We start from the raw sequence: 26917 nt of genomic DNA, 5'->3' as shown, positions 1-26917 counted from the left end.
TGATATAGTAAATCTTTTCTGCTTCTTTCTAGCTTCTACTTAAAATTTCGAGAGGAAACACGATACATCATTCAGAGCTTCAGTTTGCAATTCCAGTGCTCTGGCCAAGCCGTACTTTGTGAATGAGATAAATGTATTATTTTACAAAACATGGGATCTTAACGTCTTAATTCATTGCAACACCTTTTCTGTGGTACTAATAGGTAATACAGGACTAAATATTCACGGGAGCTTACGTGTGATATATCCTTACAGTCAAGTCATATTCAGCTTTGCTTCACAACATTGCAAAGGTTTTACCATAAAATTGCGGAAAAGATTTCAACAACCAGCCCCCTGATGTTAATTACCTCAGACTGGGCCAGTTCATTGTCATGGTGAGGAAACCTCAGGTCAAATCCTCCTCCGTGGATGTCCATGGATTCTCCAAGAATTGTACCTGCCATTGCTGAGCATTCAATATGCCACCCAGGGCGTCCCTGCCAGGATAAAGGGAAACAAGAGAGTGGGATTAGATGAAAAGGTTCTGCTAAACATTGCACTAGATACGAAATATCAAGTACATGAAAAAGGCTAACAGAGGGAATGGCAACTGAAGAAGAGGTGAAAACTAAACACACTCCAGCCACAAATGTCACTAAATATGGGAGTTATCAGAAGTCTGGTGGATTTGAATCAGTTCAAACCAAAAACAGAGATGAAGAGGTTTTGCAAATGCTAGAAACTTGAGCAACACACACCAAATGAGAGTCAATCATTTCAAAGTTCAAACTGAATTAAAAAAAAAATCAAAGTACTTGTGTTACCATACACTTCTGAGATTCATTTTGTTGCAGACATTTATGGGGGGTGGGGGGAGAATTAGAATCTTGAGAAATAAAGACTGAAACACCAATCGCAAAAAGACATCTGTGCAAAAATATTACACCAAGAACACCAGTTCCAAAAAGACCTTGAAAGTGTGTTAGGTCATAGTATCAGTTTGTAGAGACCAATGAAATTATCCATGCTGGTTCAGGAGTCAGTGGTTATAATACAACTGTTCCTGAATCTGATGGAGTGGCACCAAAGGCTTCTGTACCTCCTGTCCAATGGTACTAATGAGAAGAGGGCATGGCCTGGGTATAGAGGTCTTTGATGATAGATGCTGCTTTCTTAAGGCAGTGTTCCATATAAATTTACTCAACGGTGGGGAAGGCTTTGCCTGTGATGGACTGGCTGTATCCACCATTTTCTATGATCTTTCCTGTTCCAAGGCATTAGTGATTCAATACCAGTCTATGATGCAATAAGTTAGGATACTCTCCACTGTACATCTATAGAGGTTAGTCAAAGATCTTGGTGACATGCCAAATCAATCCAAACTTCTAAGAAATTAGAGGTAGTGTTGTGCCTTCTTTGTGATTTTCTCTCACCTAATGTCAATAAGACCAAGGAACTGACTGTAGACTTCAGGAGAGGGAAACCAGAGGTCCATGAACCAGTAATCGTAGGAAGATTAGCAATGGAAGGGATCAGTAACTTTAAATTCCTATGTATCACTACCTAAGAGGAACTGGCCAGGACCCATCATATAAATATAATTGCAAAGAAAGTGCAACAGCACCTCTACTTCTTCAGAAGTCTGTGGAGATTCACCACATCATCAAAAACCTTGACAAACCTCCATAGATGTTTAGTGTAAAGTGTATTAACTAGTTTCATTATGGCCGGGTGTGGGTACATCAATGCTTTTGAGTGGAAAATCCCACAAAAGGTAGTGGATTTAGCCTAGTACATCACGGGTAAAATCCTCCCAACCATTGAGCACATCTACAACAAACATTGTCGTAGAAACGCAGCATCCAAAAATCCTCACCAGCCAAGTCATGCTCTTTGCTCACTGCTGCCATCGGGTGGAAGGTACAGCTGCCTCAGGACTCTCACCACCAGGTTGAAGAACAGTTACTACCCCTCAACCATCAGGATCTTGAACACAAGGGGTTAACTACTCAGTTAAGAACTCTTATTTCATGCTCATTATTTATAATCTGCATTTCCAGTTTGTTGTCTATTGATCCTGTTTACAGTTACTGTTCTATAGATTTGCTAAGTATGCTTGTAGAAAAAGAATCACAGGGTTGTGTGTGACGGTATGTATGTACTCTGATAATAAGCTTTACTTGAGCTCTGATTGACACTAAGTGCGGGTCCCAGGACACATCCTCTGATATGATGATGCCATTTTATTTGGGTCAAAAGTCGTCAGCGTTTTGAATGTTCCAGGTTAATGAACAAAAATCAATATCAAGAGAAATTGAGTTCAACTAATTTGATAGGATTCTTTGAAAGTAAATGCCGATGAGTGTAGTGCAATTGATATTATTTTGTTCTCAATGTTTTTGACAAGGTTTTAGAAAATGCAGTTGTAAGCAAAGATAAAGCTCATAAAACTATGAAATTAAACCTGAAAATGCTGGACATAATTAGCACAACAGGTGATATCAGGAAAGAATTACCATTTAAGGTCAATGATCCTTCATCTAAACAAAAATCAGAATGGAAGTATGACACTTGCTGAATACCAGTGATAAGTGGCAAACACTCAGTGGCCACTTTATTAGGTACACCTGCTCAATAATGTAAATATCTAATCAGCCAATCATCTGGCAGCAACTCGATGCACAAAAGCATGCAGATGTGGTCAGAAGATTCAGTTATTATTCAGACTATACATCAGAATGGGGAAGAAATGTGATCCAAGTGGAACTTGGAATAATTGTTGGTGCCAGATGGGCTGGTTTGAGTATCTCAGAAACTGCTAATCTCTTGGGATTTTCATGCACAACAGTCTCTGGAGTTTAAAGAGAATGGTGTGAAAGCACCTTGTTGGTGAGAGAGGTCAGAAGAGAACGGCTAGAGGAATGCGACAGTAACTCAAAAAACCATGTATTACAAGTGGTGTGCTGACAAAAAGGACTGCATATACCATACAAAAAACCTCTTTAAAAGTGGCAGATCAAGCTTAAAAAGTCCATTGGAAAATTAAAAGGATTTTTGGATTAACAAAAATAAGAGTACACAAGGAAATTATACAGAATTATGAATTTCCCATTGGGCCTCAGGGGAAAACTGCATCACATTTGAAGCATCACAATTCAGAAGGATATTGAAGTACAGAAAGTAAGCACATTATGCAAGCATGGATGTGGGTCTTATGGATAAACTGGAAAATTACATGTTTTTATTATGAGAAAGATTACAGTATTCAATATCACAAGGGTTTGAAAAAAAACTTCCAGTAGGAAAAAAAAGTTGATGCCAGAAGAGACAACAGGAATTTTTATTTTTCAACACGATGCTTGAGCGGTTGTACGAGCTGAGTCAACATAGGTATTCCTCAGTTTAAGAATGCTTGACTGATGGAATTTTCACTACATTGCAATTGACACTTTGAAGTAGGTATCTAACTTATGAACCTAGTTTTGCTGTAACAAATAGCACAACACTCTGCCATAGGAACAAGTGGTATCAAAAAGCACATCATTTTTTGGCCAGCTTTTACAATTCACGAACATTTTCCAAGAATGTTTTCCTTTCACAAGTGGAAAAATAACGATTAGTAACATTCAATAATGAGGATAAATAACTGAAGGGAAAAGATTTAATGGTAAAGGGGCTACTGAAAAGGACAGAACTGTGAATGTCTTCCTGTGCTGCATGGTTACACCATTGATGCTACACTGCATATCCACACCTAAAAAGTTGAGGTATGGAATGGTTAATTTTACAGTTCAAGGAGGCTAATGACAGACCTGTGCCTGTGTGTAGTTAGACTGAAATTGATACTAAATTGTTCTCTATCAGTTTCAATTCCTTCATTAAATGGCCTATATTCAAAAGCATGCATAGCCTCAGAACTCCAGCTTATCCGTATGTACGATCTATGACAGAGGTAGGATGTAGTTCTCACCTTTCCCCAGGGTGAATCCCAGGATGGTTCGCCAGGCTTTGAGGCCTTCCACAGTGCAAAGTCATTGGGAGAACGCTTCTCACTAAGCCGTTCAGCTGAAATACTCAGATCACCTAAAAAAAATTAAGAAAATTTTTCCCATGTCCATGAGAAATTGAAATGAATGATTTCTTTTGCATTGTGTAGTCTCCCTGTCACATGCAAGTTAGAAGCAAGAGGTCATCACATGGCCTCTTAAGCATGATCCAACATGTCATGAAATTACGGTTGATCTCATACAGCACAGAAAAGGGCCTTTCGGAAAAATTCCACACGGATGTGATGAACCAATCTACACTAATGCCATTTATCATATCGGAATTGTGACTACATACATCTCACTGTGCTCCCATATCCACAATCTGTTCAACTCTTTGCTAAAACAATATTTGTCCAATACCTCACTATTCTGATTATGCACTATTTACTGTAACTTATAGTAAATTTTCCATCTTGCACTGTACCCACTGTTAGAAAAAAAATTCATGACACCCTGTATCTCAGTGATAATAAGTTTGATTTGGACCTTTCCCTTAAACATTTTCAAAGACTGCTTCCACAACCCTTTGAGGATGAGAACTGAAACAACCTTGAAAAATAACAGAAATTAGACTATATTTCCTACTTAAGCACATTACTAGATTCTTCCGCATCCACCCTCCAAATTTGCCCCATGATTTTGTATCTTAAAAAAATCCCCTCTTAATCTTCTAAACAAACAGGCATAAGCCTAGCCTGTCCATTCTCTATTCATAAGACAACCACCCACTTTGAATTGCATTAACATTCTTCCTTAAATCCTGTACAGAGAGTTCTCCACATGAATGAAAACAGAATCAGGAAAGTTCATAGCACAGAAAGAGGTGATTTAGCAATGACCTGTACCAATTAAAATGGGTTAGTCAGGCCAATTTGACTAAGCTTTTAGTCCATAAATTTGCTGGCTAGTCATCGAGTTCCAAATCCTCAGCACCCTCATGAGAAAGAGATCAATCCCCCTCCAACTGAATTATCAATTAAATTTCCCATTACCCTTTTATCAATAAAATCAGCCTCCACCCTACTCACACTTCCCTCTTAGCTACAGTGATCCTACCCTATCAAAAACATTTGTAAATCTATTTGGTACTGCCTTCTGTGATCACATCATTCTCGCAACACGGCAAACAGGCACACAATTCAGGCTTTGGAGTCCTGGCATAACCTCTCTTTTAAGTTCTTTTTAGCTCTTTATGTGTTAGTTTTCCCAACATATTCAGGAATCTGTAATGCAAATCTCAAGAATTCTCCACTTCCAAACTTTTGTTTCTTACCATTTGGTTTACCTTGTTTGTTTTTCCAAATACATTTGCTCCCAGAATTCATGTTAGTTGCTGCTTTTCTCCCTCTTCTAGAAGACTGAAACTAATCTACAGCCCAACTATTATCTTCCATTTTCTTAAGATGCTAAGGGAGTCAGTTTCCCTGACAAGTTTATGCTGGCTCCTGGAGCACTCCCTCAGTTACTTCCTCGTGCTCTATTTTTCCACAAGGCCATCCCCTCTCTCTGATGATTCACTTACCATGTAATGTCTTATCTACCCTAGTAGCAACAGCATATAGGCAAGGAAACCTACCCAAATCACAGTGAGAATGTGCAAGCTCTCCACAAAGGCAGCACCTGAGGTCAGGATAAATCTGGATCGCTGCAGTCATGCAAACACAGCTCCACTATGACGGTTCAACTTGTCGTCCTGTCACACACGTGTAAGCTATGCAATGTGAGCCCTCCCAGGGAACCTGTCAACTTGCCCTTTTTCCTCAAAGGAATTGTATGCACACATACACACAAACATATACAGATGCACTTTCTGCTTGAATTCTTACCTTCTCCTTCATGTAATGCTTGCTGGTCTCCAACCGCCTCAGGCACCAGTTTGGCATATGAATGCTTTTCACTGCTGTCAAATTTCACTGTGTCAAAGTACACAGAACCATTGGAGACATACCTGGTGGAATATCACCAAGAGTCATTTACTGAGTGTAAGCCACAAGCTACCATCCAAAACTAACGGAAATACAGTGGACTGCAGATGCAGGAATCTGGAGCAACAAATGTGCTGGAGGAACTCAGCAGGTTATGTGGCATCCATGGAAGAAAAGAAACTGTTGATGTTAAGTTAAAACTCTGCATCAGGACTCTCCAAGATTTAACAGTTTTCCCTGGTGTATTCCAGTCAAACATACTTTCTATTCTATGCTGATATTTTGTGTCTTCATGCCTGCATTCAAATATCACACACGAATTTTTTCGTCCATAGCCAGAACCATTTGTTCAATCTAGCATTATATTTCACACACCAGTTCAGATCTCTGACAAATCGGTCCATTAAAAAAAATCCTTAACTTTGGGGAAAATTGCTCCCCCTGAGCAAATTCCATTATTTACCGATTATTTTAGATATTCGAGAGAAAATTGTTCCTCCTGGGCAGCACCTCTGAAATCATCTTTTCTGCTTCCATCAGCTTTAAATATGAATCTAGTTGAAATATAATCTAATTGATCTGAAACTGAAGATCCCAAACAACCCCAGTCTCTTCCATCCCCTTATGTCTGCTCCACCATTCATTGTCGATCAGTGCCACTTTCCTGAACTGATCCACATTCCTCTATTTTGCTGACATCTAAAAATTTATGTATTTATACAGTATCTTTCAGTCTTGAATACACTCAGCAATTAAGCCCAGGATTCACCGCTCTCCAAGAAGACATTTCTTTTCAACTCTACCCTAAATGGCTGACTGCTTATTTGGAGACAACAATTGATTTTGGACATCCCAGCCAGGAGAAACAATTTCCTTATCTACCATGTTAAACTAGGTTTCAGTATGATTGTGCTTTGATGTTACACTCCATGTAGAGCATGAGCGTATTGCAAATCCCACTGCTCTACCCGCACAGGTCATCTATCCCATTTTTTTGTATGGAGAAGAATGGCTGAGGAATAGCTTCCCAAATCGATTGAGTTTTCCCTACTGTTTCTGTTCAAAAGTGCTTTTAATAGTTTTGTATTAACTAATAACTGATTGTTAATGCATATCTGAATGGTAGAGGCACTGAGCCGATGTGATTCCACTATATGCAAGGCTGCGTTGCTCACAAGTGTAGAAAAGTTAAGGTTTATAATTGAATTAAATGTCAGCAGTAACTGCAAGCAACTCCATACTTGCAAGCTCCAGTCCTTTACATTTGCTCAATCTGCCTCCCTGATCTGGCTCCTCAATCATCTTGCTCATGTATAATCGCAGTTGGAATTCAGTGTTTTGATGAAGTATGCAATCCAAAAGGCTATTCTCTGGTTATATCTTCACTGCAATAATTACATATTTAATCCCATTAAAACAAAAACTATTCTGTTAGAACCACCTTCCACAGGAGTAAATACTTACCCATAGTGATTATCTACCACTTTCTGGACGAACTGTACAATCTCTGGAATATACTCACTCACTCGAGTTAAAACATCTGGAGGCAGAACCTGTAGAAAAACACATTTAGAACATGCTGTATTCAGAAAAATTTTAAAACACAACACACCATGGAGGAAAAAAATAGGATATACTTAAAAATAGCAGTGCAGTTCTCACACATTGCAGAGGTGGTCTCATGATCGTTAAGAATAATCTACGAAAGAATTGCACAATAGCCTCTCTCCCTCGGAGGCATTTATGTATTTCGTCTGTTTTATTGGTTTCACAATTTTTAAACCAGTAAAAGACTTAATAGCATTTCAAACTGGAAAAGCATTATTATATTAATTACTGTTTTTCATATAACAGACTTGTACTTCCAACATGTTTAATTTATTCATTAAACATGTTTAATGTATTACTTTTAAATGTGAAATTTGCAACAGTTACTTATGTTGCTCAACTCAGATATTACTAGTGGAATGGAATGCAAGGAGTAAATTATTTTTCTCTCAGGACACTGCTTTGTGTTTGTAAGTTGACCACTAAATCACAGAACAGAGACATTTTGAGTCCTGTTACAGCAGATCACTAAATGCATTATGAACTGCCTGCTGTGGTACTGCATTTATTGAATGAACCTATGAATTAGGAGCAAGAGGAAGCAACTTGACTGAGCCTAGACTGCTATTTATTAAGCTATCTGCTGATCTGACTATGACTCAACTCCACTTTCCTGCACATTTAGACTCAGTGGCACTTTATAGGTACAGCTGCTTGTTAATGCAAATATCTAATCAGCCAATCATCTGGCAGCAGCTCAATGCACAACAGCATGGAGACATGGTCACGATATTCCATTGTTGTTCAGACCAAACATCAGAATGGGGAAGAAATGGATCCAATTGACTTTGAATGTGGAATCATTGTTGGTGCCAGCTGGGTAGTTTGACCATTTCAGAAACTGCTGATCTCCTGGGAATTTCAAGCACAACAGTCTCTAGAGTTTACAGAGAATGGTATGAAAAACACAAAACATCCAGTGAGCAGCAGTTCTGTGGGCAAAAATGTCTTGTTAGTGAGAGAGATCACAAGAGAATGGCCAGACTGGTTCAAGCTGGCAGGAAAATGACAGTAACTCCAATAACCACATGTTACAACTGTGATGTGCAGAACAGCATCTCTGAATGCACAGGGTAAAGGAGGTACCTAATAAAGTGGTCACTGAGTGTATGGCAACCTTTCTGTACTTCTCAAAAGACTACCTGTGTGATAGATAGATAGATAGATAGATATATCTATCTCACAGACAGGTAGTCTTTTTTTTCTTTTTTTTTTGATAAAGAAATTATCAACATACACATTCCATTACATATGAAAAAAAAACATACATAATAGTTACAATATAAATGAGTTTACCAAGACATAAGCCATAAGATATATGTATGGACATAGTAAATCTAAATATTTCATAATGTATAATATAAAAAAAACAGAAAAAAGAAAGGAAAAAAAAAACAAAAAAATTTTTTATAATGCAGAACTAGCTAATCTAATCTAATAACTATAACTAATAAGTAATATAAAAGAAAAAAAAAACAAAAAAAAGAGAAGGGAAAAAAAAGCGGGCTGTTTATAATATCTCACAAAAATAAGTATACATCAATGCCGTCACTTCCGGTCCTCTTGTAGCGGTGTGCTACAAACAGCGCTAAAATTACGACACGGAGTCGGTAACTGCAGTCGAAGGAAAAACTTTATTCGAAAACTTCAGCCTCACTTTTAAGCCTCTGTCCACCGGCCCCCCATGGCGAAGAGGCTCCAAAGCTCTGTGCTCGCAAACCCCCGTAGGCTATCTAATTGTGAGTCGGTTCGCATACGCTAGGAAATGAGCCGCCACATAACCCCCCCCCAGAACCGGCGATACACCCCCCAATGTCCACAGCCTGGGCCAGAACCTGCTTGGGAGGTCGGCCTCTGCGCCGAGGCGCCGGAAACTCGGCCGGTTGCGCCAGGTCCACATGGGCCGGCTTGAGGCGGTCCACCGTGAAAACCTCCTCCTTCCCCCCAACGTCCAGCACGAACGTGGACCCATTGTTCCGGAGCACCGTAAACGGCCCCTCGTATGGCCGCTGCAGCGGTGGCCGATGCCCGCCCCTTCGTACAAACACAAACTTACAGTTCCGTAGGTCTTTGGGTACGCAGGTCGGGTGCCGCCCATGCTGTGAAGTGGGTATGGGGGCCAGGTTACCGAGCTTCTCGCGAAGTCTGCCCAGGACCGCAGCGGGTTCTTCCTCTTGCCCCCTCGGGGCTGGTAGGAACTCCCCGGGGACGGCCAGGGGCGCGCCGTATACCAACTCGGCCGACGAGGCGTGCAGGTCGTCCTTGGGCGCTGTGCGGATGCCGAGAAGGACCCAGGGAAGCTCGTCCGCCCAGTTGGCTCCTCGCAGGCGGGCCATGAGGGCCGACTTCAGGTGACGGTGGAAACGCTCCACTAGCCCGTTCGACTGTGGGTGGTAGGCAGTGGTGTGGTGCAGCTGAGTCCCCAAAAGGCTGGCCATAGCTGACCACAGGCTGGAGGTGAACTGGGCGCCTCTGTCGGAGGTAATGTGGGCTGGTACACCAAAGCGGGATATCCAGGTGGCGATCAGGGCTCGGGCGCAAGATTCGGAGGTGGTGTCGGTGAGCGGGACCGCCTCTGGCCATCTTGTGAACCGGTCCACGATAGTCAGGAGGTAACGCGCTCCGCGCGACACTGGCAGGGGGCCCACGATATCCACATGAATGTGGTCGAAACGCCGGTGGGCGGGATGGAACTGCTGCGGTGGGGCTTTGGTGTGCCGCTGAACCTTGGCCGTCTGGCAGTGCATGCACGTCCTGGCCCATTCACTGACCTGTTTGCGGAGTCCGTGCCAAACGAACCTGCTGGAAACCATCCGGACAGTTGTCCGGATGGAGGGATGCGCCAAGTTATGAATGGAGTCGAAAACACGTCGCCGCCAGGCTGCGGGGACGACCGGACGGGGCTGGTTGGTGGCGACGTCACAGAGTAGGGTCCTCTCACCTGGGCCCACGGGGAAGTCCTGGAGCTGCAAACCAGAGACTGCAGTCCTGTAACTCGGAATCTCCTCATCTACCTGCTGTGCCTCTGCCAGTGCCTCAAAGTCTACCCCTTGGGAAAGGGCATGAACGGTAGGGCGAGAGAGCGCATCCGCCACGACATTGTCCTTACCCGAGACGTGCCGGACATCCGTTGTGTATTCAGAGATGTAGGACAGGTGGCGTTGCTGGCGGGATGACCAGGGGTCGGATGCTTTCGTAAACGCAAAGGTAAGCGGTTTGTGGTCCGTGAACGCGGTGAAGGGCCGACCTTCTAGGAAGTACCTGAAATGCCGGATTGCCAGGTAGAGCGCCAACAGTTCCCGGTCAAAAGCACTGTACTTGAGCTCGGGTGGCCGCAGGTGTTTGCTGAAAAACGCCAGGGGTTGCCAGCGACCTGCGATGAGCTGCTCCAGCACCCCACCGACTGCCGTGTTTGATGCGTCCACTGTGAGGGCGGTAGGGGTGTCCATTCTGGGATGTACTAGCATTGCGGCGTCAGCCAAAGCTTCCTTCGTTTGAACGAAAGCGGCGGCGGACTCCTCGTCCCAGGTAATGTCCTTGCTCGGACCCGACATCAGGGCGAACAGGGGGCGCATGATCCGGGCAGCTGAAGGGAGGAAGCGGCGGTAGAAATTGACCATACCTACGAATTCCTGAAGGCCTTTGACCGTGGTGGGTCGGGGGAAGTGGCGGACCGCATCTACCTTAGCGGGCAGAGGGGTTGCCCCGTCTTTAGTAATCCTGTGGCCCAGGAAGTCAATGGTATCAAGTCCGAACTGGCATTTGGCAGGGTTAATTGTAAGACCGTACTCACTCAGTCGGGCGCAGAGTTGACGGAGGTGGGACAGATGCTCCTGACGACTGCCGCTGGCTATGAGGATGTCATCCAAATAGATGAACGCGAAGTCCAGGTCCCGTCCCACCGCGTCCATTAACCGCTGGAACGTCTGTGCGGCATTCTTCAGGCCGAACGGCATGCGGAGGAACTCGAAGAGGCCAAACGGGGTGATGAGAGCCGTCTTGGGGACGTCGTCAGGATGCATCGGGATTCGATGGTACCCTCGGACAAGGTCGACCTTGGAGAAGATCCGGGCGCCGTGCAGGTTAGCCGCAAAGTCCTGAATGTGCGGCACAGGGTAGCGGTCCGGTGTGGTAGCCTCGTTCAGCCTGCGGTAGTCGCCGCACGGTCTCCAGCCCCCCGTCGCTTTGGGCACCATGTGCAGGGGGGAAGCCCAGGGGCTGTCGGACCGCCGGATGATCCCCAATTCCTCCATTCTCTGGAACTCCTCCTTCGCCAGTCGGAGCTTGTCCGGGGGAAGCCGCCGAGCACGGGCATGGAGGGGTGGTCCCTGTGTCGGGATGTGGTGCTGTACGCCGTGCCTGGGCATGGCTGCTGTGAACTGCGGTGCCAGAACCGATGGGAACTCCGCCAGGACCCTGGTGAAGTCGTTGTCGGACAGCGTGATGGAGCCGAGGTGAGGGGCTGGCAACTGGGCCGCGCCCAGGGAGAACGTCTGAAAGGTCTCGGCGTGTACCAGTCTCTTCCTGGGCAGGTCAACCAGCAGGCTGTGAGCTCGCAAAAAATCCGCACCCAGAAGCGGTTGGGCTACGGCGGCCAGTGTGAAGTCCCACGTGAACTGGCTGGGGCCGAACTGTAGCTGCACCTGACGGGTGCCATAGGTCCTTACTGTGCTGCCATTCACGGCCCTCAGGGGGGGACCCGGTGCCCTGCTGCGAGTGTCGTAACTTGTCGGAGGTAAAACGCTGACCTCAGCCCCAGTATCGACCAAAAAGCGGCGTCCCGACCTGCTATCCCACACATACAGGAGGCTATCCCGATGGCCAGCCGCCGTAGCCATCAGCGGCGGCTGGCCCTGGCGTTTCCCGGGAACTGGCAGGGCGGGCGGCAACGGCGGGCTTCTGCGCCCCACCGCTGGTGGTAGAAGCACCAGTGGTCATTGGGCCGGGGGTTAGTGGGCTCTGCGGCCAGGCCTGGACTGGTTTGCTGCCGGGAGCGTGGCTGGGAGATCTGTGCGATGGACGCCCCGCTCACCTTTTTGGCGTTCCACAGCAAGTCCGCCCGGGCTGCCACCTTCCGGGGGTCACTGAAATCCGCGTCGGACAGCAGCAGGCGTATGTCCTCGGGCAGCTGCTCCAGGAATGCCTGCTCAAACATGAGGCCTGTGTGTCCCTCGGCCAGAGACAACATCTCGTTCATTAAAGCCGATGGAGGTCTGTCGCCCAAGCCATCCAGGTGCAGTAAACGGGCAGCCCGCTCGCGCCGTGAGAGTCCAAAAGTCCTGAGGAGCAGGGCTTTGAATTCCGTGTACTTGCCATCTGCCGGGGGCGACTGTACGAACTCCGCGACCTGGGCAGCTGTGTCCTGGTCGAGGGAGCCCACCACGTAGTAGTAGCGGGTGTCTTCTGAGGTGATCCGGCGAACGTGGAATTGGGCTTCGGCTTGCTGGAACCATAGGTCCGGGCGCTGTGTCCAGAAACCCGGCAGTTTCAACGAAACCGCATGAACAGAGGCGGCGTCGGTCATTTCTGGTCCAAAAATCGTTTGGACCGTCGGGGTCACCAATTGTAGCGGTGTGCTACAAACAGCGCTAAAATTACGACACGGAGTCGGTAACTGCAGTCGAAGGAAAAACTTTATTCGAAAACTTCAGCCTCACTTTTAAGCCTCTGTCCACCGGCCCCCCATGGCGAAGAGGCTCCAAAGCTCTGTGCTCGCAAACCCCCGTAGGCTATCTAATTGTGAGTCGGTTCGCATACGCTAGGAAATGAGCCGCCACACTCTCAAAATACATAAGCTAAAAGCTGGGAAATCAAATGAACTTGGCACAGGGTCATATTACATCATATGAAAATGTTGAATAAATGGTCTCCATAACTTTTCAAATTTAATAGAAGTCTCAAAAGTACCACTTCTAATTTTTTCTAAATTTAAACATAACATAGTTTGAGAGAACCAATTAAATACAGTGGGAGGATAAATTTCTTTCCAATTCAACAATATAGATCTTCTAGCCATCAGAGTTAGAAATGCAATCATTCGACGGGCTGAAGAAGATAAATGCAGTCAGTCTAACATTGGTAAACCAAAAATTGCAGTAATAGGATGAGGTTGTAAATCGATATTCAAAACCGCAGAAATAATATCAAAAATATCTTTCCAATATTTCTCCAAAAATGAACACGACCAAAACATGTGAGTTAAAGACGCAATTTCAGAATGACATCTATCACAAATAGGACTTATATGCGAGTAAAAATGAGCTAATTTATCCTTGGACATATGGGCCCTATGTACGACCTTAAATTGTATTAGTGAATGTTTGGCACATAACGATGATGTATTAACTAATTGAAGAATTCTATCCCAATTCTCACTAGAAATACTAAAACTAAGCTCTCTTTCCCAATCCTGTTTAGTCTTATAAAGAGGCTCTGAATGTATCTTCATAATTATATTATAAAGTTTTAAAATAAGCCCTTTTTGAAAAGGGTCTAATTCAAATAAACTCTCCAAAGTATCTGAAGGCACAAAATTTGGAAATGTAGTGAGTACAGAACTTAAAAAATGTCTAATCTGTAAATATCTAAAAAAATGAAATCTCGGCAAGTTATATTTGTTGGATAATTGTTCAAAAGACATGAAACAATTATCTAAAAATAAATCAGAAAATCTTAGTAATCCCTTAGTTTTCCAAGCCGAATAAGCTTGATCTATAATGGAAGGGTGAAAAAAACAATTAGATACAATAGGACTATTTAAAACGAATTGAGTCAACCCAAAAAATCTCCGAAATTGAAACCATATACGCAATGTATGTTTAACTATCGGGTTGTCAATTCGTTTCGGCAATTTAGAAAGAGCAAAAGGGAGAGAAGTCCCTAAAATAGAACCCAAAGCATAAGCTGATACCGATTTAGTTTCTAAACTCACCCAACAAGGGCCAAAAGATCCACCCCCATCTTTCAACCAACATAACAAATATCTAATATTAACTGCCCAATAGTAAAATCTGAAATTAGGTAATGCTAACCCGCCTTCCTTTTTTGTCTTCTGTAAATATGTTTTACCTAACCTGGGATTTTTATTCCGCCATATATATGAAGAAATTTTAGAGTCAACATTAGTAAAAAAAGATTTCGGGATAAAAATTGGTATCGCTTGAAAAATATATAAAAACTTAGGTAAAATAACCATCTTAATAGCATTAATCCTACCTATTAGGGATAAAGACAAAGGTGACCACTTAGTAAACAAACCTTTAATCTGATCAATTAAGGGTAAAAAATTAAATCTAAATAAATCTTTATGGTTTTTTGTGATTTTGATCCCTAAATAAGTAAAAAAGTCATTAACTAATTTAAAGGGTAAATTTCCATAAATTGGGACCCATTTATTCAATGGAAACAATTCACTTTTATTAAGATTTAACTTATACCCAGAAAACTCACTAAATTGAGCCAATAATGATAAAACTACTGGAATGGATTTCTCCGGGTTAGAAATGAATAATAATAAATCATCTGCATACAAAGATAACTTATGAATATCTGTCCCACGATTAATACCCAAAATATCCTGTGATTGTCTGATGGCAATTGCCAAAGGTTCTAAGGCAATGTTAAATAGTAATGGACTAAGAGGACAACCCTGTCTAGTGCCCCGAAATAGGCAAAAAAAAGGGTGATTATTGGTAAACACTGAGGCTACTGGAGTATGATAAATCAATTTAATCCATGATATAAATATCGGACTAAAATTAAACTTCTCCAACACATTAAATAAGTAAGGCCATTCAACTCTGTCAAATGCTTTCTCCGCATCTAATGAAATCACGCATTCTGAAGTATCATGTGAGGGAGTATAAACAATATTCAACAATCTCCTAATGTTAAAAAAAGAATAACGATTTTTAATAAAGCCAGTTTGATCATCTGAAATAATTTTGGGTAATACCTTCTCCAATCTAGATGCCAGTAACTTGGAAAAAATCTTGGAGTCTACATTCAATAAAGATATAGGTCTATAAGAAGCACAATTAGTAGGGTCTTTATCTTTCTTCAATATTAGAGAAATGGAAGCTCTATAAAAAGATTGTGGCAAATTCCCTAATCTAATGGCTTCCTCAAAAACCTTACCTAACCAAGGGGAAAGAGTAGCGGAAAAAAATTTAAAAAATTCAACTGTATAACAATCTGGACCCAGTGCTTTCCCAGAATTCATTGAGGAAATAGCCCCCTTAATTTCTACATCCGTAATAGGAGTATCCAATATCAAAAGATCATCAGATGATAACCTTAGAAAATTTAATTTTCCAAGAAAATCAGACATGGTATTATAATCTTGAGGAAATTCAGATTGATACAGGGAGGTATAGAAATCTTGAAATGCCTTATTTATCTCATCATGATTAACTGTCAGATTCCCATTCTGCTGACCAATCTTAGTGATTTAACGTTTAACCAGAGCATTCTTCAATTGACTAGCTAACAGTTTACCAGATTTATCACTATGTATATAAAAATTAGATTTAGTTTTCATTAATTGATTTTCAATCGAGGATGTAAGTAATAAACTATGTTCCATTTGAAGTTCAACCCTTTATTTGTAAAGCTCCTTACTAGGAGCAATCGAATATTTCTTATCAATCTCTTTAATTTTATCAACCAATAAAAGAGTTTCCATCTTGATACGTTTCCTCAAACCAACAGAATACGAAATAATCTGTCCACGTATATAAGCTTTAAAAGTGTCCCAAAGTGTTCTGCAGGAAATATCATCTGTAGAATTAGTTGAGAAGAAGAAGTCGGTCTGCTCCTCCATAAATTTTATAAAGTCAGAGTCTTGCAACAAGGTAGAGTCAAATCGCCATTGTCTAGCATTAGAAGCTGTATCCGCAAATTTCATAGAAAGTAATAACGGAGCATGATCAGAGATAGCTATAATATCATAGTTACAACCGATTACCAATGGAATAAAACAAGAGTCTACAAAAAAATAATCAATTCTTGAATAAGAGTGATAAACATGTGAGAAAAAAGAAAACTCTTTGTCATTAGGATACCGGAATCTCCAAATATCAAAAACTCCATTGTCAGTCAAAAAAGAGTTAATACAAGTGGCCGACTTATTAGGTAAAGTCTGAATAGATAAAGATTTATCCATCAGAGGATTTAAACAACAATTAAAGTCACCACCCATTATTAACTTATATTCGTTTAGATTGGGTAAAGAAGTAAATAAAGACTTAAAAAAGTCAGGACAATCCACATTTGGAGCATAAACATTAACCAAAGCAACCTTTTTATTACAAAGTAAACCCGTAATTAACAAAAATCTGCCATTCGGATCCGAAAAAATATCATGTTGAACAAATGAAATAGAGGAGTCAATAAAAATTGAAACTCCTTTTACTTTAGCATTCGAATTTGCGTGATACTGTTGACCCCGCCAAAATCTAAAAAAACGAAATTTGTCCTCCCTCCTCACATGAGTTTCTTGTACAAAAATGATGAGCATTAAGCCTTTGGAATACTTTGAAAATCTTCCTTCGTTTAATTGGATGATTTAAACCAGTAGTATTCCAAGACACAAAATTGATGGTCTGAGCCATAATTCTATAATCAACCCTTTGGTATAGAAAGGGTTAACCAACTTATAAACTCATGCACCCGGAAGCGGAACAAAAGTAGTGAGAAGACCCGGAAGTGACGACAACACAGACATACTTGAAGTTCAAAAACAGCCCGAATAAAAAAACTAACACAAACTGGTACAAAAAAAATAGAATTAGAAAACAGGCCATCCCCCAGCCCCCCGAGAAAAAGAGAAAAAGCCAAAATATGACTTAAAAAGAGAAAAAGTAAGACTAATCCTACCCCCATGTCAGCTGAAGAACACTCCATATAAAAAAGGATATATATAAAAGAATCACCCCAACTTTAAAAATAAAATCACTATAATAAAAACCATATTTCTAAGTATAGTTAGTTGTAAAAAGAATAAAAATATAATCACTAAAAAACAATTATAACTCGGGCTCTGGCCCAGACAAAACAAAAAATATTTAAGCTAAGATAAGCGATGCATTGTACGGAAGAAACACGAAAAATATAAACATAATGCCATCTTAAGCAAAACCAAAAATCTTTTCCAAAAAACCACCATCTTAATCAAGGAAAAATTTACCTTCAAAGAATTAAAAATATACCTTCGAAGGAACAAAGTTAATAGACAAGTATGTAGTTAAATGATTAAAGTGTATAAGGCAAAACAATTAACATGACGCAAACACACTTTAACTTAAGTATAAAGTGTAGGATGAACCTACATCAATAACCAGATTTTAATTCTGGTTTAAGAGATCGAGAACCATCTTATACGATCAGAATCATTCATTTATTAAAGACTGGTGTCTATAGCGGTAGGGAAGTTCTCCTCCAGATATTTTCTCGCTTCTGAAGTTGAAAGGAAAACCTGTGGTGGAGCATTCGACGGAGAAATTCGAAGCTTCGCAGGGTATAGAAGCGCAGGTTTCAGATTTTTCTCATAACATTCAGCCATCAACGGTTTAAAAAGAAGCCTTCTTTTTAAAAGATCTGGACTAAAATCTTCGATCAGGCGGAAGCAAAAATCTTTGATTTTAATCATTCCTACCCGACGAGCTGCTCTTATAACTTGTTCTTTGTCATGTACATAATGGAACTGGACAATTACCACCGAAGGTTTGTCTGTAACACTCGGTGATCGACGCCGAATTCTATGTGCCCGATCCAATAAAGGTGGGTTATTCGGGAAAATCGTCGGAAACGCTTCTTTTAAAAGTTGAGCAAAATATTTCGAAGGGTCATCTTTTTCTATGCCGTCTGGAAGACCAAGTATACGTAAGTTCTGTCTTCTGGACCGATTCTCAAAATCGTCACTCTTGGCTTTAAGGGCTCCCATCAGCTTAATGGTCGAAATTAAATCCTGTTGCAGTTTTCCAATAGTCAAATCTCGCTTCCGAGCTTCTTCTTGCAGAGACGCAATAAGAGCTTGTTGCTGTTTAATTACTAAATCCGTCTTAACCATGTACTCTTGAAAAGCCTTTATATCTTCTTTAAAAAATTGTTGTAGTTCAGCAAATTTTTTATCCAAAACCTCCATAAACAATTCAAAAGTTAATTGTGTTTGTTGTGTCGGAGCCTGCTTTTTTCCGTTACCGTTCGGATTACGTCCAGGATCCCGTCCCTTAGACCTGAGAGACATTTCTGTTTGCATATCTTCAAAAGTTCACAACAAACTCTTGGCAGTAAATCCAAAAAAAAGAATAAAGAAACTTTCGGTATAGGTAAAAATAAGCTGAATAAGGGTGATCAAAGGTTAAAAAAAGTAAAGGTTATGGAGCGAATCCAAAACGGTACTCACTCCATGAGCGTCTCCAGCTGACCTCGACAGATAGTCTTTTGAGAAATACAGAAGTTCACAAAACTCCAAGTGTGGTCTGACCAAAGCCTTTTAAAACCTCACCATTACATCTCTGCTATTTTGTTATCAGAGTATTAGGTGCGTGCAACTTGCCCCATTATATCATGGTGCTGAGAGGATTCCCAATTGCACAATAATAGTTCCGAATGCACCGAGGCTGTTGGGATTAACAACATTATCTTAGTGTCTTAAATGAACTGTAGCAAACATTACTACGAAAACTCTAATTACTTACATTGAGCGCATCCATATCTTTGTGATATTCTCCTTCCCAGTACTTAGGAAGCTTCGTAAAGATGGAGTTATCAGTCACTTGACTTCCAAACTGAGCATCCAACCAATCAGATATTATATCCTTTGCTTCAACCAATAAGGCCTATTAATAACAAGAATTGTAAATAGCCCATTAGATAAAATTGGTATCGCATTCATGTTAGAACACTCTTTCTGTTGTATAATCCTGATGACATCAGGAGCATTGCATGTAGTTCTGGTCATTTAGTTATATGGAATTTAACAGCATGGATGTAAGTAACAATTGAAATAAAGTATTACAATTTAAATAATGTAGTTAGGTTTGCATAATTAATCTTTTGTCCTTAAAATATTTAAAGACTATCCAACAAGTTTACATAAACTTAGATAAAGTTTTACAGAATTAATAACACAATGTGGAAATTGTTCATAGCACACAAGGATCAAATTACAAGGAAAGCATTTTCCTAAAAAAAAATTAATGATCCGGTGAAAATTCCATAAAACAATGAGCTAAAACTCTAAAGTGATGATTACAAAAATGATCACTTCATGATAATTAAAAGTTAAAAATTAATTACAACAGTTACCTGTACTATTAGGCGACAATTCCGATCAATTTACCCATTCCATTAATCCCTTTCCAAACATTTTTAATTTTAAACATTGTGTAGCCTTCCACAAATCTGTTTAAGCTCTGGACACACATTTTCATCTCTCCTTATTTCATTGATAATAGCTATGATTGAGTTAATGTTTATACTAAGGATTCTTGTACAACTGTGAAAACAGGCTTTTACTCTAACCAGTCAGGGTCAGTCTTAACTTCATGTGAAAATATTAATCATTCTGATATGCTCTGTTCCCCTCAATTCATTGTAATTTTGAATTCCAATAGAATTTGTATGCAACCTGATTGATAGAACTTTAATCCTCAATGTCTGAACAACACATCCCTTAATCAAAGCACAACTTAATTGTGCCATTATCACATTCCTGATGAGGAAGCCAAACCACATACCTATATGTTGCCCACATTACAAATGTACTGTGGAAAGGCAAGCCTTTTTCTTCCAGAAAACTTTGTTCTCAAACTGTGTTATGAGGTAACCAATTTTCTTTCATTCAATAAAGTTTTAAGACAGCCAGTTGTTTAAATGCTCTAGTCAGGATCTTGTTGCAAATGCTTTCACTTACAGCACCAATTTAAACTCTGATCTTTTTCAATAAAGCATACTTGACTATATTTTAAAAAGACTTTTTTCATGTCATTTTATCATTGTCTCCACCATCCTACCCTGCACTCAATATCCTTGGATCTTATATTAACCTTTAAGTTCAAATTTAATTGGTTTCTTGTTTCATTATTTTTCTATGATGAAACAGCTATTACCTTTATGTAAATGGAATACCTTTTCCACACCTGACTAGAGCAAAATGTAAATGCTTTTTAAAAGAGATTGAAGAGTGCCATTTTCTCCTCCTACCTCAATTCAGGTAGTCAGTCTGCATTTCTAAAATTAAATTAATTTAATCTGACTTGTTGTTCATTAATATTATTAACATGACCAAGTCAGGTCATTTCAAGTCAACTTTTATTGGCATTTCGACCATAACTGCTGGTACAGTGCATAGTGAAAATGAGACAACGTTTTTCAGGATCATGGAGTGACATGACACAGTACAAAAAACTAGACAACTACGTAATAAAACACAGAGAAAGCTATACTAGACTACGGACCTACACTGGACTGCATAAAGTGCGCAAAAACAGTGCTGCAATTACAATAAATAATAAACAGGACAATGGGACAAGGTGTCAGTCCAGGCTCTGGGTATTGAGGAGTCTGATAGTTTGGGGGAGGAAACTGTTATATAGTCTGGTTGTAAGAGCCCGAATACTTCGGAGCCTTTTTCCAGACGACAGGAGGGAGAAGAGATTGTATGAGGGGTGCATGGGGTCCTTCATAATGCTGTTTCCTTTGCGGATGCAGCGTGTCGTGTAAATGTCCGTGATGGTGGGAAGACAGACCCTGATGATCTTCTCAGCTGACCTCACTATCCGCTGCAGGGTCTTGCGATCCGAGATGGTGTAATTTCCGAACCAGGCAGTGATGCAGTTGCTCAGGATGCTCTCAATACAACCCCTGTAGAACGTGATGAGGATGGAGGGTGGGAGATGGAATTTAATATTGCCCAGTTCTGTGGATCTATTCGATCACACTACTCTTCATATTCTTCCTTTTTGTACATTGTATCAAGAATTATTGTATTGACATATCCTTTTCCCAAACTCAAAATTGTAGAATTCCTTATCCCATCAAACACTCTTCCTTCTACATATTGGGAAAGGCTTTGGGAGTAAACTCAGAGGAAGAAATCCGGAGCTGGGGTCCCCAAGGCAGTTTGATGATGTTTACAACTTCACTCTGGCAACCACTGCGACGACACTGGTGCCAAGCTGCATCAGCACTTGCCCTTCCCTTGGACTACATCAATGACGTGGAGAAGTGTATCCCACTGCATGGGCAATAGCTGGTTATCCAAATCTTCCCGCCCCGTAGAGGACACAGTCCACCAGAGGCACAAACCCATGATCCCCTGGGATCGACGGCAGCCTACTTACTAATTTGTAGAATGCAGCTTTTAAACATTTGTACTGTTTGGTTATCCATCTGTACCTTCCTATTCTCTTGGAAGACGTTTATATGCTGTGCGCCTGATTAAATGCAGTTTATGAAAATTTGTCAAATACATCCAAAGTACTGTACATACAGCGTAACTCTCAAGGAGCTGGTTGGGGTATCCTTGTAATGTTGTGTGCAGTTTCAGTCGCTTCACCATTGAAAAGACAGTGTTAGCAACTGAGAATGCAGAAGAGGTTCACCAGGATGTTGCCTGATATGGAGCACTTCAATTACGAGGAGAGATTGAATAGGATTGCTCTTGAGTGCAAGAGGCTGAGGGGTGATCTCACACCTGTTTAGAAATTAAGAGGGGCATAGGTAGAATAGGTAGTCAAAGAATGTAGGGGGGTGTAAAACTAGAAGACATATGTTTAATGTGACAGGGAAAATGCTTAATGGAGATCTGAGTGGGAGGGTTCTCCAGAGAGTAGAGGCTATACAGAACAAGTTGCCAGAGGAGTTAGAGGTAGGTACAATAAAAGTGCTCATAAAAATTGTTTGGATATGTATACAAACAGGAATAGACAGAAATAAGCAAAATGTGAGAAAATTAGATTAGAAAAGACTGGCATCTTGGTCAGCATGGAGGATCTGGGTCAAAGGGCACCACGGTAGCGCAGTGGTTCGAGCAACTCTACTGCAGCTCGTGGCATTGGAGGTCAGAGTTCGATCCCAGCGTTCTCCAAGGAATTTGTATGTCCTCCTTATGGAATGCACAGAAAGGCACAGCAGTTGCGTTAATCGGTCATTGTAATTGCCCTGTGATTACGCTAGGGTTCAACTAATAAATAATAAAATCGGTGGGTTGCTGGTTTCACAGTTCTAAGGACTGGAAGGGCCTATTCCACACTACATCTCTCAATAAAATAAAGAGGCCTGTTTCTGTGTTGTGTAACTCAATAAAGAACCTTTCACAGAACATTGTGTTGAGATAGTGGTTGAACAGTGGAATGACTTTTCCTCGATAACAATAATGATTTCATTATATCAACCAATTTATTAACAGTGTGATATATTTATTGAAAATATGGAATGCTTGGGGAAAACATCAGCAAACTGAAAGGTAACTATGGACAGAAATGATCAACTGTACACATAGCAACACAGTGTTTGCTGGGGTGAGTGGTGTTCAAAAGTCAACTAGAATTAAGAGATAATAATACCTATGAAGATTATTTACAGTTAAAGGAAATGTGAGTTAAAGGGCATAGCAGATGAGTGTTTGTTTTTTATATGCAAGCATAATAGATTAGTAAAGAAATCTGTTTACACTGTTTTATGAGCCTTAACCCAGTTTTACCCCATCCTAATGGGTGAAGGTTGAATGACAGAGGGGTGACATACCTACAGCAATAAGAACTTACAGCTCTACTCAAGTCCTCTTAGACCCCAGTCAAAGTAACTGGCAAGCTATCTGCTTGGTTGTCATACCTGGGCTTGCTTGTTAATCTCCTCGTTTGGATTTGCCTGTTCCATTGAATCCTCCAGTAATTTAAGAGATGACAAAACTGCACTATTTATCTTCTCCAGCATCTGCTTCTTGTCTGGATCTGTAGTTTCATTGAGTTTCACAGTAAAAGGCTGAGAGACAAATGAAGATAAAAACAATTCATAAAAGAATATTTTTTAGTTATAGGAAATAACTAGTTTTAAATGTTTCTTCAAGTGGACAGAAGAGAAGACCTATCAAATTATGCAAATTCAGGGAACCACAGAATACTATATACTTGCCAAAGTATAAAACATACATAGAATATTGAAATTTCTTTTGTCATTAGATCTTGGTTTCCTTTCATTCAATCATCTCTAGACTAAATCCAATTGGTTAATGGTAATAATGAAAGGACTGTCATAGGCGGGTAGGTTGAGAGGGAAAATGGCAGAGAGTATCTTCCTACTATCCAACACTTAAGGAACAATGAGGATCAGCTTTCTGTTGCCTCAATCTTTTATCTTACGTAGATATTAATAGCTACAATGGTGTTGGCGCGTGGCCAAATGGTTAAGACGTTTGTCTAGTGACGCGAAGGTTGCTAGTTTGAGCTTTGGCTGAGGCCGCATGTGTGTCCTTGAGCAAGGCACTTAACCACACATTGCTCTGCGACGACACTGGTGCCAAGCTGTATGGGTCCTAATGCCCTTCCCTTGGACAACATCACTGGCATGGAGAGGGAGACTTGCAGCTTGGGCAACTGCTGGTCTTCTATTAAAACCCAGGCTTGCGCCCTGGAAACTTTCCAAGGCACAAATCCATGGTCTATCAACAGAGGCCTACAATAGTTACAATGAGAGAATCCGTACATGTGTACTTTAGTCACTTCCACGTAGACCACGAAGCACATACAAATAAAACAACAACCTGTAGTTAAATCCATGTTTCCATGAGGAGTTAAGAGGCAACTTCCATGTTCCCTCACTTTACCTTCAGTGAAGTTTTCACATCTTGTAGAAGCTGAGTAGGATCCACATTTTTCTCCACATACTGATCAAATAGGTAATTTTGCCGGGCTCGTTTTATAATCTATGCAAATGTTACAGAGGTCACATTAGAATACAGAGTGTTATTTAATACATCACAGCATATACTCATTTACCATGGAAGAACCAAACAATTATTTGTTGTATTGAGTAACAGAGTTGTGACAAAAGAATCTTCCGAGCAACTTTTATTACATTCCATTTATTCACTATGTGCTGCGCTGTACAACGTAGGTGATCATGGTCTTTCCACGGCTGGGGAGACCTGTTTTGTAAAGATACTGCCTAGAAGACAGCAAAGGAAAACCACTTCCATGGCAAAAAAAAAAATTGCCAAGAATGGTCATAATTATGACTGCGCACAAAAGGTTGCCACCCTCTGCCTTGCAACACACACATACACACACAAAATGCTGGAGGAATCAGCAGGAAAATAAGTACAGTTGACGCTTCAGGCAGTCCTGACAAAGGGTCTTGACCTGAAGCTTCGACTGTACTCTTTTCCATAGATACTGCCAGGCCTTTTGAGTTCCTCCAGCATTTTGTGTGTGTTGCTTGGATTTCCAGCATCTGCAGATTTTCTCTCGTTAGTGACTGGATCATCCTGTACCTCGTTGACATAAGTATATTTCACAATCACACGTAATTATAGTTTCTTTCAGGTTTCTGACAGTGTTGACAACGTGGAATTTGCAATGATTTTTCTGCAAACTTTAGAACTGGCTTACTTATACTGTTTTATTGAAGTTATTCAGAATGCATGTTGTCGTCACTGGGCAAAAAATTGCACAGCATAAGATTTCTGCATACACTGGTCATTACAAATTAGAGAGAACACTGTCTGCCACCCTTTAATTACATTACATGAGCTGTAATAGTTGGGTATATATTTGAAAGGAAATAAAGTGTGAAGAAAGTGATAGAGAAAGATTTATCTGATCTTTCTGGAATCTTGCAACTTTTGGCTCAGATGAAAGTAAATGATCAAAATATACATGTATGTGTGCATATATGCACACTGTATATACAGTACATATGCAGATAACTATCTTGAGATTTTTTTTGCAGGCATTTAAGAAAAAGAAATACAACAAAATTTGCAAAAAACTAAATGAACAAAGACTGACAAATAACCAATGTGCAAAAGACAAATTGTGTAATTAAAAAGTACTGAAAATACATGTTGTGAAGAGCCCTTGAAAGTGAATCTGCAGATCATACAGGGGTTGCAGTAGAGGCAGCTTACTTCCAGTAAATGGCGACACTCTCAGATGCAGTGCCTTCTATAGGGATAGGCAAAAGTGTTATTGTCTTTTTTTAAAATGCATTTTTTCATGATCCCAAGACCCTGCTGGACATTAACTGCAGGTCTACCCCATTAGCAAATTGCTCGATGGCAGAGAAACCGCCGGAGCTGGATTTGGTGCAGATCGTGATGCTGATTGTGACAGACAGTCATTGTTGTGTGAAGGAGGTGTGCCAGTGATTGTCCTAATCACTTTTCTTGTGATCACAAGATCCTTTTGGACAATGGTGGTGTGGAATGCTGCAAGTCACAAACAATCTCCAAGATGTAATAGTGGCCAGAGGACCTAGGGCGGGGGTCGGCAACCTGCGGCTCCCGAGCCATTTGTGGCTCTTTCACCTCTGTGCTGCGGCTCCCTGTGGCTTTGGGAAATAATTGGTCAGTATTTAATTAAAATGTATTTTATGTTAGTTTGTTAGCTTTTGAAATGTAATTCTAAATTTGAAGATTATGGTGATCTTGTACAATCTAAGTGTGGCGACACATTTCCTGGCACATCCGAAACGGCTCACAATTAGCCAGCATTCAGGCTAAGGGAGATAGCCTACGGGGGTTTGTGAGTACGCGTCTTTTGCAGCATCTGCGTCCATGGGGGCTGGGTTGAGGGAGGCTTAAAAGCAAGGCTGTTTAGTTCGAATAAAGTTATTCGACTGCAGTTTACTGACTGCGTGAGCACACCGCTACAACGTGTTTTTATCGCTATTAATATACGTCACCACTGCCAATACCTGATACCCGCCAGTGCGCGATTTCTTTAATTTTTCGATCCAAGGTAAGCCAACTATGGAGAATTCTAAAAAAAGAAAAATGACTGAAGAAAACAGAACGTTTAATGATACGTGGACAGATTCATTTGCTTTCACTGTTGACGAGACTGGTTTACCGGTATGCTTAATATGCAATGAGAAACTAGCAAACAACAAAAAGTCAAATGTCGCAAGGCATTTCCAGAATAAACACGCAGCCTTTGCTCAAAAATATCCGGATGGAGATGAGAGAAAAAAAGCCGTTTCGGAACTGATGCGGAAGGTTGATCTGAGCAAAAATCATTTCCAGAAATGGATGAAGTCTGGAAAATCAACGACATACGCCAGTTATATTGCCGCTCAGGAAATAGTCAGGCACGGGAAGCAGTTTACAGATGGTGAATATATAAAAGAATC

At 41.0% G+C, this 26917-nt stretch overlaps 1 protein-coding gene across 2 annotated transcripts in view; it reads right to left on the bottom strand.

Annotated features, from left to right (window-relative positions):
• The window catches only part of cars1 (cysteinyl-tRNA synthetase 1), a 75359-nt gene that overhangs the window by 27246 nt on the left and 21196 nt on the right, over window positions 1–26917 (bottom strand). For both annotated transcript variants that reach the window (XM_059975555.1, XM_059975554.1), the window contains exons 5-11: window positions 24393–24491; window positions 23402–23551; window positions 19264–19404; window positions 7421–7509; window positions 5858–5979; window positions 3953–4065; window positions 351–479 (exon numbers count right to left, since the gene is read on the bottom strand). In XM_059975555.1, coding sequence (XP_059831538.1) covers window positions 351–479; window positions 3953–4065; window positions 5858–5979; window positions 7421–7509; window positions 19264–19404; window positions 23402–23551; window positions 24393–24491 — 843 coding nt within the window. The remainder of the gene's footprint in view (window positions 1–350; window positions 480–3952; window positions 4066–5857; window positions 5980–7420; window positions 7510–19263; window positions 19405–23401; window positions 23552–24392; window positions 24492–26917) is intronic.

This window comes from Hypanus sabinus, chromosome 7 (genome assembly GCF_030144855.1).
Source record: "Hypanus sabinus isolate sHypSab1 chromosome 7, sHypSab1.hap1, whole genome shotgun sequence".
NCBI classification, from domain to species: domain Eukaryota; kingdom Metazoa; phylum Chordata; class Chondrichthyes; order Myliobatiformes; family Dasyatidae; genus Hypanus; species Hypanus sabinus.
This window is presented reverse-complemented; position numbering and strand designations above follow the sequence as displayed.